At 35.5% G+C, this 20,991-nt stretch overlaps 1 protein-coding gene across 1 annotated transcript in view; it reads right to left on the reverse strand.

Moving 5' to 3' along the window:
- The window catches only part of fmn2b (formin 2b), an 89,460-nt gene that overhangs the window by 29,457 nt on the left and 39,012 nt on the right, over positions 1 to 20,991 (reverse strand). The window contains exons 9-10 of the mRNA XM_088933775.1: positions 6,227 to 6,288; positions 198 to 289 (exon numbers count right to left, since the gene is read on the reverse strand). Of these exons, the coding sequence (XP_088789901.1) occupies positions 198 to 289; positions 6,227 to 6,288 (154 nt within the window). The remainder of the gene's footprint in view (positions 1 to 197; positions 290 to 6,226; positions 6,289 to 20,991) is intronic.

A 20,991-nucleotide genomic window follows, 5' to 3' on the forward strand; every position in this document is an offset into this window, starting at 1 on the left:
ATCAAGAAGAATGTATCAGTTGTTCACATGAAAAACTGCTTACAATAACTGAAAGAACTGCAAGGCAATACATTACAGAAATTACATACTGTATAATACATGTGCAGTGAATTCAGAGATACAGTATTTACACTGTCAAAAACAATATTTGTAATATTTTAATAAACAGATTAACAGAAAAAATAAAATGTTCCTACTGTTCAGGTTTATCCAATGGCTTTGAATTTTCCTTTTCTTTAGTAGACTTCACGTGCTTTTCTATTTTATCCATCTCCTCTTGTTGAGCTCTCTGAAAAAGAAAACATACAGTATAAAGGATAGCCCACACACTCATTAGAAGGATTTTTTCTGCCACCTTTGAACAATATACGGAAATTACACTGTAGCGTGGAAGCTAGACAGGAAGTATTTTATCCATTTCAAACAGTATAGCTACAAATTTCCATTGTGCTATTGATATTGCACCTTCTAAAATGGCATTCATCTACCATGAACATCCAATTAAAAATAAAATCAGTTTTGTCTTTTCATAGCCAGATTTCTTTAATTGAAAAATGTAGCTATTCCCTACCAAAACAAGTTATTTCAGAACATGATTTTAATACTGTTTACACTTAAACTGTACTTGCCACAAGCACGAATAAAGGACAAAAAATAAACCACACTGTCTAAAACATTTCCTGCACAAACTGTGTCATACGATTACCAAAAGTGTGGTTTAAAGACCTTACATTGTAATGTCAGGAAACAAATTTTAAAGGGCTTAACAAGCTACAATGTGTCAAAGCACTGATTCCTTGTTCATGTTAACAGATACTGATACTGGAAGTATTAAGAGCTGTAAAATCCAAATTGTTTTTTTAATTAAATTGATGCATGTTCCTCACATCATACAGTAGGTGTGGGAAGTCGATTAACCAAAACAACTAGTGTTATTTTGTATATCACATTTACTTTTCTTAAGAAATGTTTATTGAAATGCCAGTGCACCCCCAGCGATAATCCATTATTTTCCTGATTACTGCATTTGGTTTTAGGCAATAAAATATACCAAGCACTTAAATAAAATAGTTTGATAAAGAGCACTTGGCATGTATTTGTTCATGAAATACAACTGATCATTCGTAATTGTGTGTATTCACGGTTATAACGAAACTGAGAGCCAAATATGAAAAAGCAGGCTACAGAGGGAAAGAAACAACTTCAGAACATGTACTGTACTGTATATGGTGCTTATGTTTGTGGCCAATATTTAATAGGATCCTTTTTAAATCTTTTATTTGTGGTTTTTAGCTAAATTGGCAAGGCCACATATTTAGAAGTTCAAGAAACCCTTTTCAAATGTCTTCCCCCCCATATACGACGCACATTCAGGCATGCTGCCATACAGTTTTGGCCAGCGGAACTGTAGAAAACTTTAAAACATTTCACCTGCTGATCTTTCAGTTAAAGTAACGTACTGTATAACAAACACAAAGCTTTTTTGGGCATATTTTCCATTATTTTTTAATCAAAATGGATATATACCAAAAAAGGCTTTTAAATAAAATTCTGTATATTTAAATATCAATAATGAGTTAAGATATCCTTCCTAATTTGATTATGTGACCCAAAATAAACATCAAAGGCCACGCACATACTGTAGGTTATTAATACGGCAAACTTTAATAAAAAACATGTCAAATCTGGTTGTATTAACAAATAGAAATCTCCTGCTTAATTGCCCTATTTAGATATGGTTATTATGAGGTTATGTCATCTCCTAGAATAATATACTACAGAATATATGGGTAATTTTATAGCAAGAAAGCTTCTAAACTGTATTAGGGAGACAAATGTTTCAAATGGTATAATGCATTGGCATGTCCATATTCCTTAATATTGCACCAGTCTCCTCTAATAAAAGGTTTGTTTTTGATTAATCCTATTACCCTACACCTTGTATCATACAGTAACTCATACGGTTATAATGGAAAACAAGCCTCAGGTGCCACCAGGGTCCAGGAGGATAAGCATGTATTATGGAAACCTAGATGTATTATTCACTGTAATATTGCACTGCACACCAGTTCTAATCACATGAAACATGTTATTACACTTTTCAATGTTATTACATGAAATGAATGCAGTTTTTACAAAGTATAAAATCTAATTGTTTTAGAAAGCAACAAATAGAATAACTGATCACACAAAACATTTAAAGTTACCTACCTTTAACCCCAGGAGTCACGAAAACTAATTGCTTTGTCCAAAATTTATCAAAGGACAATTTAAAGGTCAACATGTTTTGATTCAAGGTCGAACACGTCTCGGAGAAAATGAGGGAAAGTGGTACTTTGTGTAGAATTATGTTGCACAAAGTGGAACAGTGCAAAAGCTTTAATATTGTACAAATAGTATGTGCTCTTTTCCCAGGAAATCACCAGTGATGTTAGCATTTTCCTGGAAGCACAGAACTGTAAACAAACACACAGGGACAATTTACAAATGCCAATTAACCTAGCCAGCATGTTTTTGGAAGGTGTGAAGAAACCAAAGCTACTGGCTTCAGTATGTTGCATAACTTACCAGGAAAAAGGGGGACTTCTGATAACAGACAGGTGAATGTTTGCATTTTATGCTCAAACTTTTAAGAAAAGAACACATAAAAAAAGCTCATCACCAACGGAAGATGGTTCTATAATATTGTCAGGTGTTCCATGTTTCTCAGGAAGTAAAGGCACTTGCTCAGATCGCAGGTAGATCCCTTTAATCCAGCTTTTGGCGACTCCGTCAGTAGCCCATTGGGAACATGACTCCACAATCTACACATCGGTGAACTGCTACCAGGGAGCCACAGACACCACTTGAGAAGAGCACCCTTGGCTTGCTATGCAATACCAGCCGCTGGTACATTCTAGGTGTAAATGAAAGCTACACGACGCCTCTTATTCAAGCTAGCTGAAGTTGTGCACACTAAGAAAAGAAATAACCGAGGCAGCTCACACAGCGCACATGTTTGGAGGATCATGAGTATGATTCTTAGCCTTTCCCTAGCTAGTAAGACAATTCCCAAGCCAATTCCAAACTGGGGGCTATAAAAAGATAAATAACTGGTGATTACATTTGTATTCAGAGCCTTGCAAGAAAAGACCCTTTTATCACTTTCAGATCTCCTAGAATCTAAAATCAAACACAACACGAGAATGTTAACTTCAGTCCGTGCATAGCAGGGCAGTACTTCAAACATTGGCATCAAACAGACTGAATTAGTATGCTGATCACTTTGCCATCTGTCCACACGGGCACGCTCTGGTTTTAATTTAGTGTTTTAAAGTGTAAATAGTTTTAATAAAAAACAGACTTTTGTACATTTATGAATGAGACCAGTAATTGGTAACACTGAGATATTATCAAAAGATCAATAAATTGAATCTTTTTTCTATAGCTGTGAACTATCAGCAACGACATCATTGCGTGAGATGGGGCATGAACACCAACTCTGAAAGGTTTCCAAAAATTCATATGAAACGCATGAACCACAGAACAATATATCTCATTGCTTGGGGCAAAGGAGGACTGAGGTTAACAGTGTGAAAGCTGTTTTCTTTAGGTCTCTATAGAATATTTAAATACAGTGTAGAACTTTTAGAGTATTGCACTTGGAAGACATTTTTAATTTTGAACTTTATATACCCAAAGACCACTTTGCAATATACCAGTAGCTGCTTTATATTTAAATAAATGTTATTTTACTTTATTAGAATAAAGTGACTTTTGAGGGACTGCTTCCTTTGTGCTTTAATTAGAAACAATTATTTTCTTGTGTCACTGGTTAAACCTGGTTTAAAGGTTCTGATTTTTATTTCTGAAATGATCTTTTATATCCGATACTGCATCATAAATGAGCAACAGAAAGAAGAAAATGAGAAAGGTACATTCTCAGTTTTAGTAGCCTCTCTATAGTTTCAGGCCATGCTTTAAATTCAGCAAGACAAACTTAATTTTGAATGTAGCTCTCTTTTTAATGCAAAGGGAAGAAAGATCACAAATTTAGCACAATTTAATTTTTTAACTTGCGAAATCTTGATTGTCATACTTCTAATATTTTGTTTTTCTTAAGATTTTTTTATTCTGACTAACACTAGCTGAGTAGGCAAAATGCCAGCATTGAGCCATGGTGTCTGCTTGAGCTGTGGTTAAAAATTAGAAAAGGAGACAGGCTGGAGTCTTACATGTGTAAGAGAAACAACTTTGCTTCTCAAGTCAACATCACAGCCTCAGGCCAGAGCGAAAGAAAAAAAATTGTTTGATCTTTAGTTATGACACATTTGTTCATGATACAGTATGTCTTGTGTCATAGGATATTATGATTATCAATATGTTTCATGCGGAACTGTAGTGAAGAACTTTGCTTCTTATGTTGCTAACCAAAACTATTTCAAGAATTTCACAGAATCTAAAAAGTGCAACGTAAACAAAATTGAAAAAATATGCCTATGCTTCCTTGCATATGGATCTATAACTTACTCAAACCATCTTGAGTATTTTACATTTTTAAAGTTGAAAACAACTGCTTACGCTACATGCTGCACGTTAAACTTATTTTGCGACACCTTATTATGTCTCAATCATTGTGCTATTGTTACAATTTATAGTTATTGCTTAAAAAAAACAAATAGCCAGTATGAAATATCCTTTTCAAAATTGTTGCCCAAATATACCAGAAAATAAAAAAAAACATACTGTAGCCTATTTACCATAAAAGTCAACTTACTTCCTTACTTGATATTGCATAGGCAACAATTTACCGGTGGTGGAGGAAAACCAGTGTTATTTAATGAGAAGTTGAAAGATTTTTTACAAGACTTTAATTCCAGAGTAAACAGCAAACATTCCACCAGGTTTGTGGTCTGCATAGCTGTTTTGATATTAATGCATGTTTTATTTGCTTTGGAGGTTTCCCAAACTTTATATTCCACAGTGTAGGGCATATTCCAAACACATGAATCCTGGATTCCACAAAAAACATTCTATTCTAAGGAAATATTAAAAGACAAAGGCGCCATGTATTGTGTGCAAATTAAATAAGTGGAGATTAAAATTGGTCATATTAAAGAATTTCCACCGCCAGACTTTAAAAAAACAAAACTCCTGCAACAAATGTAAACAAAACTGTAATGTTGCTCATCCAGCTTATACTTCCATACTAATTTATTTTTAAACAAAAAAAGACATAGGACATACTGTACTGGAAATCACTTCTTACATATGTACATACAGGACATATGAAATCACTTCTTAATGTCCCACAAAATAAGGTTACACTGTGATAAGTGCACCATGTTTTCAGGACTTAAAGCTAAAAAACATTACGGATCAAGGTCTTCAACAAAATGCTTTTTTTTTTGCTTGATGCAAAACAAATGATTTCTTGAACTGGCTGAAATAATGCTTCAGGGAAAAGTAGTGTGATATTGGGAAAAGTAAAACAATAGTTCCATTATTATTCAATACTAGGCATCTCTGTTGTTGCTGCCAGGTCTGTGCACTCTTAACTAAACGAAAGTGCAGTAAAGGAACACTGAAATTTCTTACTATTATTAAATGATCACTTAATATTCAGAAAAAAACGAACATTTTAATCAAAAAACTACCTCTTCACATTATCATTAATACCCTTAAATCGGCTTCAATCAAACGCTTGAATCCATATACCCAATTTAGAAATTGAATGCAGAAGTCTTTTGGATTTTTAATAATACTGTAAAGGACACAATGTAGTATTCTCTACATTTGTGTGCTACTATTGGCAGGTATCTAAGGACTAAGCATCTCACCTACAAGAAATCTGGGCTCTCTCGAATGTTGAGCTACAAGATTTAGTGTATTAGAATTCTTCAAATGTTTACTCAAATGCTGTATGTTGCATTGTGTATTTCATGCATCACGAACATTAAGAGAATGTATATAGTAACAACAATATAATATTAAAAATGCCAATATTTGATAATTATTAAATAATTGCATTAAGTCACTGGCATGTTAATCCTTTGCAAAGCTAAAATTTCTCTAATGTTCTCCTAAAGGGATTATATGCTACAAACCACGTTTCAATAACAAAGGTAATGAGTAAGTGTGTTCAGTAAGACTTAACAGTATACTCTGGATGGATGGGGTAAAACAAAGGCATTTTTCTTTCTTTAAAAACAAAGATGACTCCTTTCTCTTTGCTTTATAAACTTACATTTTCATACAAGGCCTGTAGGGTCTCCAGGTCAACCACTGTGTTGTCCAAGTTCAGAACAGCTGGAAAAGGCACACAAAGAGAGAATTACTTGTCAGACAAATGATGAGTGAGCCATGAAAGAACGGACAGTGCAATACTAAGTAGTGGTGAAGTGTGACCTACTGGTCAAAAGGCTTTAGGGGTTTTAAGCTTTGATGAAGCCCTTAAAACACCCTTGTTTCCAGGGGAGCAGAAACCTGCTGGAGACAAGTGTCAGTAGCTTGGGTGGCAAAGAAATTCATCACATGAATCAGTAAAAGAGCCAGGGCAAAGATCAGTTGTAGTTTTAGGCAAGGGTTATCAAGAAATGTTGGACAATTATGAGGAACACTTGAAAGCAAAAAAAAAACCACATAACAATGGTGAAACAAGCTCATTCCTCACACTGGCTTGATTCAGGCTTAAACTGGCATAATCCCTCGCTGATTTAACCAGTTAACTCCGAGGACCCCGATCGAGGTCAAGTCATCTATGTACAAAGCCGACAGCTTTAATACAGATTTGGAATATTTCTTTCCTATTCCCACAAGGTTCGGTGCCACCCACAGTTGCAGGGCCCCATTTCTTTTAAAGCTTGACACTCCTAAGCTGCTTAAAGCAGTTGTGATGAGCAAAGACACAATTAACTAAATTTGGTACCTACAGTGAAAAGGCTAAGCACTGGGACAGTGAAGTGAAATTTGTCATGTTCGCTGTGTACTCATGAAATGTGTAATTCAGTTCGAAAGATTAATAAAGCAACATTGGGAATCACAGTTTTTATTACCTGGTATTATTTAGCACAACATATTTAGCCACATTAGAACAATGTAATTTGTTTTGTTCTATCCTTCCATTTCAGGTGATCATGAGTATTGGGACAAATGGCTGACAGGTGTTTCTAATTGGTCAGGTGCACCATGTTGCATTAATTGTGAAAACATAAAAGAGCTGTGAATGTACTGTATAGCCTTGCTTCCAGACTTTGGAGTTGCTTTTTGGGTCTGCCTTTCAAGTTAGAAGGCATAAATCAAGAAGAGAACTAGAGACTGTTGAAAAGTAAAATGGTGAAGAAAGAAAATACTAATTAGAACCATTGACACTGGGCATCCATAACCAACAATATGGAATTTTTTTTGAAAAAGCAAAACCACTAAAGGAGTAAACTACTGACAAAGACCAAGTCATCCAAGGAAAATGACAGCAGCTGATGGCAGAAAAACCATTAAAGCCGTGAAGAAAAACTCTAAAAGAACAGCCAAACACGTTTCACAAAGTCTCTCTCTGCATGGGCAGTTAAGAGTTCGTTCATGTACACATAAGCAATCTCAATTTCCAGACTTCAATTTCTCACACAGATGTAAAACTGATGTACTGTATTTGACACAAGCAAGTTACCAAAAATAACCGTTCTCAAAAATCTATATAAACAAGCTAAGCTGAACAAAAAAGTTTGCAGATGAGTTATCACCAAGTACCACTAGGAATATAGAACTGTATAAAAAGATGTTTAAAAGTTTATTTAAAATAATATTAATCCTTTTACCACTATAATGCTTACCAAGTAACACCTTTAATTTATCTAACTTGTAGGTCATATAACCTTAATGTACCAATAAAACAAAAGTATGACATTACCAGACACTAGAATTCAATGCATTTGAAATGCATTGAAATGACCAGTTTTTCCCCCAATGAGAGCAGGGGGATGACCAGGTGATCTCAGTCACCTAACCAACTGTCCAAAGACCATTGTTGGGATAAGAATTTAAAAACCAGGAAGCTGAGGTGTGCAGCTTTTCTTTCCCCACAATTGAGAGGTACTGTAGTTTGTTTTTTTAAACTGCCCACCTACTGTAGGTTTATGGAAGGGGATATTCATAGAAGTAGTCTAATTAAAAGAGCTACGTTTTTGTTTTGCTCTTATTGGAATTCAAAAACACTGTGAAATTAAAGAGCACTGTTCTTTCTTACCTTATGGATGTGTGCACATCTCTGTGTCCTTGTGACTATAATCTATGATCTATAAAAATACTGCTGTCATGGCAGCCCCTCTCTGGGTATGCCACAATACATTGACAACAATGGCATGCATTTTCAAGCAGCTAAAGTGTATGTTACCATGTGTTATCTGCCTAATTATATTCTCTTCTTAGCAATTTATATCCTTGTACATGAAGACTAATGGGGGTTTGGCCAATTTAAATCAGCAACATAGCTCGCTCTGATTTCCATGTACAGCACATGAAGTAAAATACTTGTTAAATCTCCACAGTTATATCATCTGCACGCGTTTTGATCCTGGTAGTCACAATGAAATAAATGCTACCTAAAATTTAAACAGTTGTGTTTAAATTCCTAATGTCGCCTTTTTGTCTAGGCACAAGGATCTGGCGCCCTAAACTGTAATCCTTTAAAAGTAAATGTTTAAACACAAACAGTCGAAGTTGTAGATTGTTTAATCTGAGATATAGAATTACATTGCTGTATTTAGCATGGTACATGTACCAACAGCTATGTATAGCTTTCTTTCACGCTGCCTAGATTGTTTTAAATAATATTCAGTCTCAGAGAGCAAAAAAACCCTCTTGCCACAGGACTCTAATAGTGATAATCAGTTATGAAATACAGAACACTCACAGATCAGACCTCTTGGTGACCAGCAAACCTTACTTGAAGTAAGAAAATGGATATGATTTTCTGCATTGATATGGACTGATAATGTACACCACAGTACATGCTTCTAAAACAAGCTAAAATGTATCTTAATTTCCTATGATAATTTAAACATAAAACATGACCATATACAGAATGACCTTTTGTCCCCACAACATCAGCATTATTACAGGAATGAAACGGAGATATTGAACAAAACATTTTTACTGTACTGTAGTTAAACTACATATCAAACACCATAAAATCATTCAGGCATACAAAACTTTCAAAATCATTGTTTCACAAACCAAATTATTGACGGGCATTCGCGTTTTATACATGACAAGGATGTTTATCAAACCTAACCTACTGTATATGTGAATAATACTTGTGACTTAATAATTAGTTCAGTTGCCACATCATGTGTGAGCCACAAAGGAGCAAGCAAATATTGATAACACACAGTTAATGTATTGCAATAAGACCCATTATTCAATTGACAACTAGAGAAAAAAACAAGTGTACTCTGTAAGCAATTTTGAATGAATTTTGTTTTGCCAGATGTTCATCACGTACTCTATAGTTTATAATTATGGCTACCAAACGTTTTCCTATCACATCTAACCCCTTTATTCTATCCTGTTCATGTAAAAAGACCAGGTCAATAAAAATGTTTTTAAGCAGCTGTATTCCCCATTGAACAGTAGGAGCAAAATAAATATTTCACACTAATGTTTACACCAGAAGATGGCAATTAGGCCATCCAAGTTAGAAAGGGTCCTCCAGCAGGACTGAGTAATTTTATCAGAAATGACAGAGTGATTACAATTAATAGCATGGCTTGGAAACTGCTGAATTACTGGGGCTTGAGGGCATTTTCACAGTTTTACATAAGGAGATAAGGCCTTTTCTTAAGTGATCTTTAAACATACTGTATTTCAAACGTCACAAGATGCTGCAGTTATAGATCGGAGGATTGTGAAATTAACACCAATTTAAAGAAATGGGGACAAAAATGAATTAGGAGACCATACAAACAAATTTGTCTGAGCTCTGTTACAAGTAAAATAATGGGAGCACTAAAATAGCACAAAGCTAGAAACAACCAACATGGAATTAAAAAAGAAGGGTCTTACTTTAATTTTATGATCAAGCAACAAGGACATGTAATACCTCTAAAACACGACATTACACATTTGTACTGTAGTTCCAGAAATCTTTTAAGTATTATAAAATAAATGCTGATGTCCAGTACTTTTAGCTGGCACACAAGTTGTTGAGTTCTAGACATACTGAAGCCTGTTAAATACCTTAGCAGGCACACCAATGAAGAATTTGAGTAGTCTGATCTCGATTAAATAGACTTTTCTCAATATTTTAACATCAGATAGGCAGAGAATATTAGTCTAGCAATGTTCAGCAGGTGGAAGAAAGAGACCCTTGTGATGCTCCAGAAATGCACTCTGAAGGGAAACACTGGGTCATACAGTAAGTAACAAAGGTTTTCAAATTCTGACAATGATTCTGATAATGGTTTTATTTCTGTACCAAAAGCAATCAATGATTTAGACTTTAGTGAAGTTAACTAGATCAACTGTACTTACAAATGCAAAAATGGGATGAGTGGGGAAAAAAGAAGCAGCAGCATGGAATTTGGATTTAGAAGAATAATGGACTTTGCAGACAAAAGACCAAATTGTTAAAAATAAAAGAAAGTGTACAATGCAGAAAGTAGAAGCATACCACATATACAGTATATATCACAATATAAGAAACAGCACATAAAAGCTGGTTACGTTCTCAAGTCAACGTGGGGAATAAAAAAAAGCAAACCGAATTCTTTGGTATACACAAGAGGTATGGAATTCAAAACGATTTTTTATCGTTTTAAAATGCTCAGTTTTAGGACCATAATACAAAAATTATATTTTTCAGGTTCAATGTCGATGAGGAATATTATACAATATACAATACAATATATATTTATTCTAAGGTCACATGTTGTGGAAATGTTCAATGTTAATTGGTCTGAAAATTGCATCTTTGAAAAAGAGCACAGAACTGACCTTACCGTGCTTAAAAACAAAGGATTTGGGGACAGAGTAAAAGGTACAAGTAAACAAAAATGGGATCCCCTATCCATACAGAAGCTACTGGTGAAATATTGGGTAAGGTCTGAAATGTGGATACAGGCCCAATCTCAACAGTGTGACAATTTCAATATACCATTATCCACTGCATATTCTGATACTTTTCTGGGTATAGGCATACAGTAGCTACAGAACATTGTTTCATTCTGTCATTTTACCAACAAATTACTTTTAACAAAATTATACTCAAAGTAAGCATTATGTCCAGCATGGCAACACACAGTAATAGATACAGTAGTACTATTACTGCAGTTACAGGGCCCTGGGTACAATTCTGAAGAGAACTGTCTGACTGTGAAGGGTCTGCATGTTATCCCCATAGGTTTCTGCTGGGTGCTGCAGATTCCTACCTTCCCGACGTGCAAGCTAGGCTGGACTGGCTATACAGGGGGGCAGTGGTTTCAAGGGATTTTCATACTTGGAGGGGTGGGAAGGCTGTGCTGGCAATGGGACAACAGAGAATTAGAACCAGACGAGCTCAATGGGTTAAATGTCCTCCTATCATCTATGGTCTTTCCAGTGTTTTTATTGTACCACAACGTTATTACAAAAAAAAAACACCATCTGAGCAGCTGTCGCACCACAAAAGAATATTTTTGTTTATGATAAAGAAATGTTAAGTCGACCAAAGTAATTTTCTTGAGCCGGTGTCTTTTCATACCTGTACACACACACACAAAGGTTAAGAAATAAATTTACCACATACCTGTATGAAAAATGGAGCACTTCAAAGAACTGACTGTGATTGGTAACAGACTTTTTCCATTCAGTACCCAAACATTACATAATGCTACTCTTTGAATCTTTAAAGAGGTATTATTCTAAATTCATTAAGTTAAACTTTGAAAAAGCCCCATAACCAAGGTTACATTACACTTTGAAATGCTATGGAAAACACCATGACTTATGGCATTAAAATATCTGTAATACACTGATGAAATACTGAGTCTGGGTCCATGTCCTTATTTTATATCCTAGGTCTCCGTCTGAAATTTATTCATGGCCGCATTGTAGATCGGCCCCACCCCTCCTTCCATGTCTGATTCTAGGTTCAGGGTTTCAGAGGATGCCTAGATCACCAGCTCAATAGCCACCACAAGAGACAACAGTGGCAAATAATCACCTTGGAAAGTCTTCAAATTAATCCCTTTCTTCCCAAGCTCCCCAAGCCAGAGTAACAATGTTATTCTTGAAACAAGTCATCTTAAGTTAGTTTTAAACCTCCTTTCTACTGGTGAATAGGTGCTTTTTCACTAGCTGCTTGGTCAAGCCAAGGAAGTAAGAACCAAACTATGAATATCCAGCCTCACAACCTACTCTGTCTGGTACTGTCTCTGTAGTACATGGGCCCAATGCACTGATGACAGAGAAAGGTGGCATCAACTGGTAATGTTTGAAGAAAATGTTCAGCCCTGGGGTGCTGAAGAAGTGCAAGCACATGATTAGAGCAGAGTCGATTATTCTAGCGATGCCCTCAGACTGAACTGAATAAATGTTTCCCATTGATAAGCCTAGGTTACCACCACCAGCAGGTGAATATTTTTTCCCTAATGTAAGTAAAAGTAATTTCCTACTTTTATAAATCAATTCCAGTGTATGCAAAAGAAGTCATAACAATATTACCACCATGCCAGACTGTCCATTCACGAAAAACTTGTGAATCAGAAAATAAAAGCATGCCAAGACTTGACTACCACAGAAAGACAGTGGGTTGTATGTATACTGTAGCTGCACAAAAGACCCAGAAGAAAATATTTTGAGAACCAGAAAGATCAAATTTGTCCACATTACGACCACATCAGCTTAATGCAACTCAGAGTGTACTTTTGCAATTCAGGAATGATGTTGTGACAGCACTGACTTCAAGGTAAACTCAAGGAAATAAACCATGAACTAGGCCAGTTTTACTAGGCCTCATAATCCCAAAGATCATACATATTTCTGCCCTCTAAAGGAGAATTTGAGAATGCAGTTTTGAAATCCAGATGTTGCACTTATCTATGTGTTTTTCATGTTCTAAAGTAAAAAGAAAAACATTGTAGAAAATATCCATGGCTTCCGGTAAAGTGTTATGCCTCATTTAAAGAGACCTGATTTGTGGTCAAGTAGAGCTCCATCATTTGCAGAAGACCTCTGTGATGTGTGTGCTAATCTATATTCAGTAGAGGAAAAATACCATTTTGTGATAACCAAGGTGCAGAACTCTATAAAAGTGATCTTTTCAAAACACCAAAGACACTTGATCACATAAAACTTAAACTAATAAAAATATCCCATTTGGCCCCTTGGTGACAGAGGGAGAATTTTCATATTGTCGTTTCTGAGGTCTTGCTTGAAACCGTTATGTACTAACAAATGCCAAAAAGCCTACGGGTTTAATTATACTCTTCTGATCTTTTTGGAAAGTTGAATCATGACAATGTTCAAAGAAAACAGGTCTTGACACTGAAACTGCTCAGGAAAACTAAAAAGCACAATGAAGAGGAAAACAGCATTTTTGTGCACTGAAGGAAAAAAAGTTCTGGCAGAATTTCCTGCCATGGTGCTTTAATTAAAACCAAGGCCTAAATTAGGCTGTATATCAATTTCTATAAAGCAACACCAAGGCCTTAAAATGAAAAGGCTCTCATAATTGCTTAGAGGATATACAGCAATTTTCTGTATTTGGGTCTTAATAACAGCCCTATGTGAAAATATTTACTAGCTAATAACTGGCGCACAAAAATTCCAATTAATATACAATGCTGTAGATTGAGATACTGTAGTACATTAAAATGGAGACTAATATTATATATGAGTAGACACAAACCAGACTATTTCTAAGGCGATCCAGTAAAAAACCCAGACCTGAATGTGTGATTTTTTACAGCTGCACCTAAAAGAAAAACGGCACAAGAAAAATCCAGACAACCAAAAATCTGAAAAATGTAACGGCCGTAGTGATCAATAGACATCATGGAAGAACTTTTTGTTTCAGTAATGAACTTCAAAACAAGCCGACGCCCACATTAGAAATGTATTTATGAGAATAAAACCTGAACCTGGAACATTTTAAAGGTTCAAGAACTGTTAGCTATAACTCTTAGATGTGAAATAGAATATTTTTGTACATTTTAAATTTGAAACATATATACAATTATCTGTTTCACAATGGATTATTATGCATCTTGTATTTCTGTATTTTACATTTGCATGAGTTGCATTGGCTGTCTAAATGTTTAAGGAGGGAATATTTCATTATTACAGACAAGCAAGAGGTTGTCAGGTGTTCACCTGCACCCAGAGACACTAGCAGCAAGCCAGACAATGTAACTTTTGACAGCACTGCCACAGTTGACAAATATTGAGGAGATAAACTTTATAACATTTGCAATCATGATGAAAGTCACACAAATGTTAATACAATTTTGAAATCAGTTGTTTCTCTACTTTTACATTAAACATAAAAAGCTTACTAACATTAATTTGGTAAAAGCATGCATCTCTGAGCTACTAAAAGTTGAAATACTGTACAGTGTTAGTACAGCAGGATGAATAATGACCTGAAAGGATTATATGATATTACTCCTTCTAAAAGCCAATATATTTTGTGACATTAATATTCTCAAAAGCAGTTGCTAGGATCTGAAATACAGTTGCAAATACACGTCAACTGCATGGGAAAGTCTGACGAAAGTTAAATCGTCTCCATGGCTAGTTAAGGAAATGGCATGCTTCCCTCTAAACTAAATATTAATAATCCCTGAACAGAAAAGTAGTACCAGACAACAGGTTCTTCAAATCGCAAAACAAAGACAGAATTACCCTACACACTAAAAAATGTGACTACTAAAAACTTGCTCTGGTCAGAAATGTGAACTCCTGTGGTTCACAAACAGTACAAGACCTTACAAAAAATGATGTAACAGTATGTTCTGCATACTACATTTGTTTGCTGTACAGGAATGACCCTGCCAAACTTACATCAAGATAATTTGAAATCTGGTACCTCCCTTCATTGCTTTGGCTCCTACGTGGCTGCCAGAGACCAATTCATAAATCTTGCCTGTTTTTAATCTGATGTCTGTCCCACTTAGGGTATTTCACAGGATTCTGTGTGCAGAGACTTAATATTTACTCTCGTTGCCTCCTGGTCAGATTATTTGCCATTATGGACTTGTATTTTTCTGGTGTGCTTACGCTGTGCACGTTTGCAGACTAGAATGCAGCACCACTAGCTGAATTTGAACATTTTAGTGTCTTACACTAAAATACGTATTATTGCTATGCTCATACTTCAGTGAAGTTGCTGATGATGATGTGCTACTTTTGACCTTGTGTCATCGTTTGAAGTGCATATTAGGAACCTCGGAAGGCTGTTTTCCTCACATCTACAGTACTGTAGTGATAGCCGAGTGGTAAATTCATTAGCCCCACCTAATGTGACCCTGAATGATCAAGCTCTAGAATATTTAAAGAGCCCATTGCAGGAGTATACAGTAGTTCCACTCGTCTTCGGAGACCTGGTGATTCCGACCTCCTTACTCTGCTAAAGACTCGCAGCCAAACCTCACATGCAGCACTGCCTCTGCGGAAGGCACGGCTCCGATTCATTGGAGACTGTGGCAGTGAATGTTTTTAAATCTTGCTTTAAAACCTGCTCACTAAAGCTTAAATGTATAGTTTTATTTTTAGTTTTTCTAGGTTAATATACTGTTTTTTTTATTTTTACGTGTGCATTACTGTAAAGTGCTTTGACATTTTGAAATCTATTATAATAAAAGAGATACTACTCACAGGCCTATGACATAACTATAGCAAGCAGGTATCAAACTACTGGAAATTATATCTTACAATTTAAACGGTGGCTTTTGACAGGTGTTATAATTATCAAGCTTTAACATACTGTACGTAGATGTACATCACATGGAAGTGACCAACCAGGATCTTTGTTTATTTAAAATATAGTGCCCAACATAAGCAGAGAGGCAAAATAAATTTGTTTATACGGATGTAAGATTTGTAGCTGTAGTTTTACATCTTTTTAAAGCTTGTAACTGAAGCAGCTAAAGTACACCTTGCCATTTACTGTTCGGTGTATTACCTAACACACCTTCTGCAAAGGACATGGAAAATGTTAGAGGAGAGGTTGTTGAAATCCTTTAGCTATCAGTGTTCTTATCAACATTTCAACATGGAAGAACAATAGATCATTTCCTGCTGTGTGCACTTGCATTTGTTATCAGTTTAATTGAAAGTGGCTTACTTTCTGGCTATCAGAGATTTTGATAACCTAGTCACCAGTCTTAAACTGTACTGGCATAAACTGTACTTTCATCTGTCAGAAGAGCAACAGAAACAGACCACATTTCTGCCAGTAGGGGGTAGAGTTAGCAAGCAAAATCTGTAGTGACAAAATAAAAAAATCTCCATATCCATCATGGCTCAGTGAATCACCAAACTATGACCTACTTCATAATGAAGTTCTCCAGTAATGCAAAATCTGGCTAAAAGATGACACTTAATTGATGCAGTTTCTTACTAAATTGAAATGTAGTGGGGCTGCTGGTACAGATTAACTAGAGGATGTTATTCAGGTACAGCTGGAACTTTACTTCAGTTGTGGATGAAGTGCATTCACTCTTACACAGTGCTTTGAGCTTTTTCAGGATGAAAGAAATTATTCAATTAAATTATTATAGGTCAGTATTATCCAGTTATACTACCAAAATAATGACTGGTAAACTGTTAACTACATGTTAATTCTCCATAACACTGTACAATCCAGAAAAGATCACCCAAGTAATCTATATCCATGCACACTTAATAGTTAAACAGATGACAGGCTACATGAAATTTGTAATCACTTTAACAAAGGATTTTAATTAATACACAAAACTCACTTTACAGTTCTGTAAAGCAAGTATATCAGAGGGCAACCTTTGATTTCAAGATTCCCAAAAAAACAACCGAGAAATTGTATAGATCAATACTGAACAATAAAGACACTAATGTCGTTTTCTGGTTTGTAGAATGCACTCGATACCACGGAGTTGGGCTCTTTTCAAAGAACTGTGGTAAAGATATGATGGCTTGTTACTGGAAGTTGAACAGACATAGGACCATCGAGACTGTAAAAGAGGACCATATTCTGAAGGCGGTTAGCACATCTGTGCCGTTACCTTGTGACAGCCACTGGCTATTTCATTTTTATTCAAACAGGAAATCTGCACAACTGCAGTTAAGATAAAAAAAAATATAAACACAAAAGTCAAAGCATCAAACGTCAAGTTTGAGTGTTGTACTCTCTGTGAACTACAAAATAGAGCACAAATTAGCACTGCATAGTTTGTAAAGAGTTTAATGATGGTCACCACAATTTTCCAGATTTAATCTTTGGAAGACAAGAGTGACAGAAAGACTGCACTGAGAAAAAATATTATACAGCACATACCAATTTTGATGCCTAAGATGCATACTGATGACATTGTTCCACTCACCACTTGACTTTGCAGAACAGATAAGCATATTGCTTGTATGAGCAATACCTGCCTCCATACCCTTTTCAGGTGAAAATAAAAAACTTTATAAGCTTTTAGGACACTGTTGATACTTTGAAAGAAAAAAAAGTATAATTTCTGAGCTAAGAGGTATACAACTGCATCCAAATGTGTTCTGTTATAGGTTAGTGGTTTAAATGAAGCTAATTGTGATTGTTTGCGTTACTAGAAACCACAGTCGCAGCAAGAGCCCAGAATGTCTAGCTTGCCGAGCTTTTTTAAAACAAACGTGGAATAGGTTTGAGTGATCTGCTCATATCCGGACACTGTGCTACATCCCTTTGGGCCCAACACACATTTAAACAGAACCCCAGATAACAGGAAAAAAAAACACGAGACACTGCACTGGAATAATCCTCTTCATGCCAAACCTAAGAGAAAGTGGTAAATCCCCGAACAACTGGAAACAGATGGATGACTTGGTAATGATTTCACCATTTTGAATGACATCAAACATATACTGTACCCAATGCGTTCACAGCATTCTTTCAAAAGCTGGATAGGCTTAACTCTGGCATACAGTAATTCTTAGAACACAGCCCTAAGCAGGTCTTACCATTTGAAACTTGTATAATCAGAAACCTTGTCTTTTTCTTAACAGTCATAGAAATACCTTACAAGGCAGAAACAAATACGCTATTAAAGACCAGGTTCTTACGATAGCTGGAGATAAAATTATGGACAATGTTGAACAGGAAATGCAATCAATAAGAGTGACCTACAGTAAGTACTTCCCCATCCAAAAAATAGCCTTAAATCTGACGTGTTAGAAGAGTGGGGGTCTACCTGTATGGCAAGCTCAGAAGTTCAAGAATACTTATCAATGGACTCTCACGGGTCAGCTCCCTGAATCCAGATTATTTCAATGTGTACAGAAGCGACACATCTACCACATCATCAGGGACTTTAAGTTGGTGCTTGCCAGCACAAGCTGCAGTGTAAAACCTGCTGCCCTACACACATCTGACTTAACTTTGATCTTCTCGGCAGCTGAATACTGCACCCCCGTTTGGACCATAAATCAATAATGAAAAAACCCACCAACCCAGTAATGAGAACATTCTCTAGAACTCAAGATCTGCTCCAGTTCAGTGATTACTTGTACTTTCAAACATTGTTTCAGTCTCCATTTGGATGCAGAGACATACTGGGAAATAACTCTACGAAACCTTCAGGACTTCCCAAATCACTTCATGGCTTTGTATAACCTCCCCCGGACATGAATTGTGCTTAATAACAGTGACAATTCCTGGAGAAATGTTTGGGTGGAAGGTAAACACTACTATAACATCTTGGCTAATGGGATTCCACCTCCCCCAGAGTATGTGGACAAACCTGAACAGGATAAAAACATGATGCAGCCAATGTGGCACTGGATGTAGTAGTGACACTTCAGAATACCTGGTTACTACTATGGATGTCCTTACCACAGCAAGGAGCACATAAATTATATCTTACAACAACAAATTACACTGGTTGGAAAATTTAACAGTGAAAAAAGTTTCACTACAAAAAACAGCAAGTACACAATTCATTCTTTTTACTCTGTAGTATTACACTTGAACAACTCAAGTACCAAAATGTTTTCTAACCATTACATCAGACACTTTTGGACTTAACACACTTAACCCCAACATGCCAAACAACAAAGCAGTTACTAAAACTTACAAATTAGCTTTGGTCGGGTAATTATTCATAAACTCATGCAATGTAATACTCAATATAAATCTTCCATATACTGCTGAACTCCAGGGGAATATTCATAAGATCAAAAATATATACAGTAGCCTATTAAAAGATTTTTAATTCAAAACATAAAAATAGTATTAGTTTTCCTAAATATAGCATTAGATAAAACTGTTGTGTGAGAACAATATTTAGCAGTTTGATTTGTATTAAATATTACAAACTTCCCACAGATAAGAGATGATCATATTCTGCCTTGGATTTTAAAACATGGAGAGATATTAAATAGAAGGGTTTTAGAGTTCTTACTTTTACTCTTAGCCTATTGCCATGTTATTTATGAACCTCTCACTTTCATTTTAAAGCTTTCTAGCTGCGTTTCTAGGGTTGCATGCTCTGTCTCCAAGTGTAATTTAACGATAATGATAAATAGAGAAATCATTCACAGAAACACATTTGGATATCAAATCATCCAAAATGAAGGTAGGCTTCACTTTAAGAACTTTGAATTCTGTTGTGTTTCCCTCTTTTGCACGTGAACAAAGCAGTGAAATTACACTTGCTTTCACGACTGTGGTTATTAAAATGTACCACTGGGAATTAATGAATACATGTCACATCAAATGATTGAAATGAGGTGTACATGTGAGCACAAAAGGTCAACCTGAAAAGACATTTAAGAATGTCATATTTCAATATGCAACAATTCGGACCTAATTAAAATGTTTTTGTGTATTTTAATCCTGAATATATCCTATCGCCCTCAGGAGTGCTCTTAACGGTATGTGTACTCTGAGTTTATATTTTTCAAAATCAGCTTATCATAAATCACTCTAGAATAAGGTTTCTTCATCTTAGAAACCTCTTTATTCTTTTGTATCTACACACTTCTGGTTTCTATTATTCAACAAATGTATTCAATAAAAAATGTCATGAATGTGGTCTGACATACATATTTTACAGTTTTTTTTCACTTCACTAACCTCAAACACAGAAAATGAAACAATCTCACATACAATTTATACCAACACTGCCAATTTGAGATAACCTTAATAAGCAGTAATTAAATTGACTTCATCAACATAAAAATGACTTCCATTTACCCTTAACAATAGAACAAATAATTGAAACCTCATTTCCTACACATTTCTAAATTGCATCAACTCTTTTAAAACCAACAAAAAATCCAAAGATCCTAACTGTGATTTTGAGTTATGATTATAGACAAGATGGAAAAATCATAACAAAAAAAAGTTATTTGTACCTATAAAAGAGCTTAATCTAACTAAGAAAGTTCATTTTTAAAAAAGCGATGACAGTTGTACAGTGATATGCTGAATTACTTGCCTCCCTCGTCTATTCAGACCTGACCTGTCTGGCGTATACTGTATACAGGAGGAAAATCTATCTGCCACTCCATGTTTTACCACTATCCTCATTTGATAGCATGCATACTTTCAACGAAGTTCTGCTGTACAGTTACCACAGCCACAGATGTGAGACGGGCTTCTTTGTTCATTTGGTTCTCATTATTAACTCAAACTGAGTTAAATATTTGACTGAGGGTAAGGACCATATCATTGTTTTCAGATTTCCCTCTATGACTTAACTCAACTCCATCTGCCAGCTTACAAAAATACCAAGTACCTCTTGGCGCCAGTGCTGGCGCCTTGCTATATGACTACTATTCAAAGATTTTCTGATTTAGGAAGTT

This window comes from Atractosteus spatula, chromosome 15 (assembly GCF_055471065.1).
Source record: "Atractosteus spatula isolate fAtrSpa1 chromosome 15, fAtrSpa1.hap1, whole genome shotgun sequence".
NCBI classification, from domain to species: domain Eukaryota; kingdom Metazoa; phylum Chordata; class Actinopteri; order Semionotiformes; family Lepisosteidae; genus Atractosteus; species Atractosteus spatula.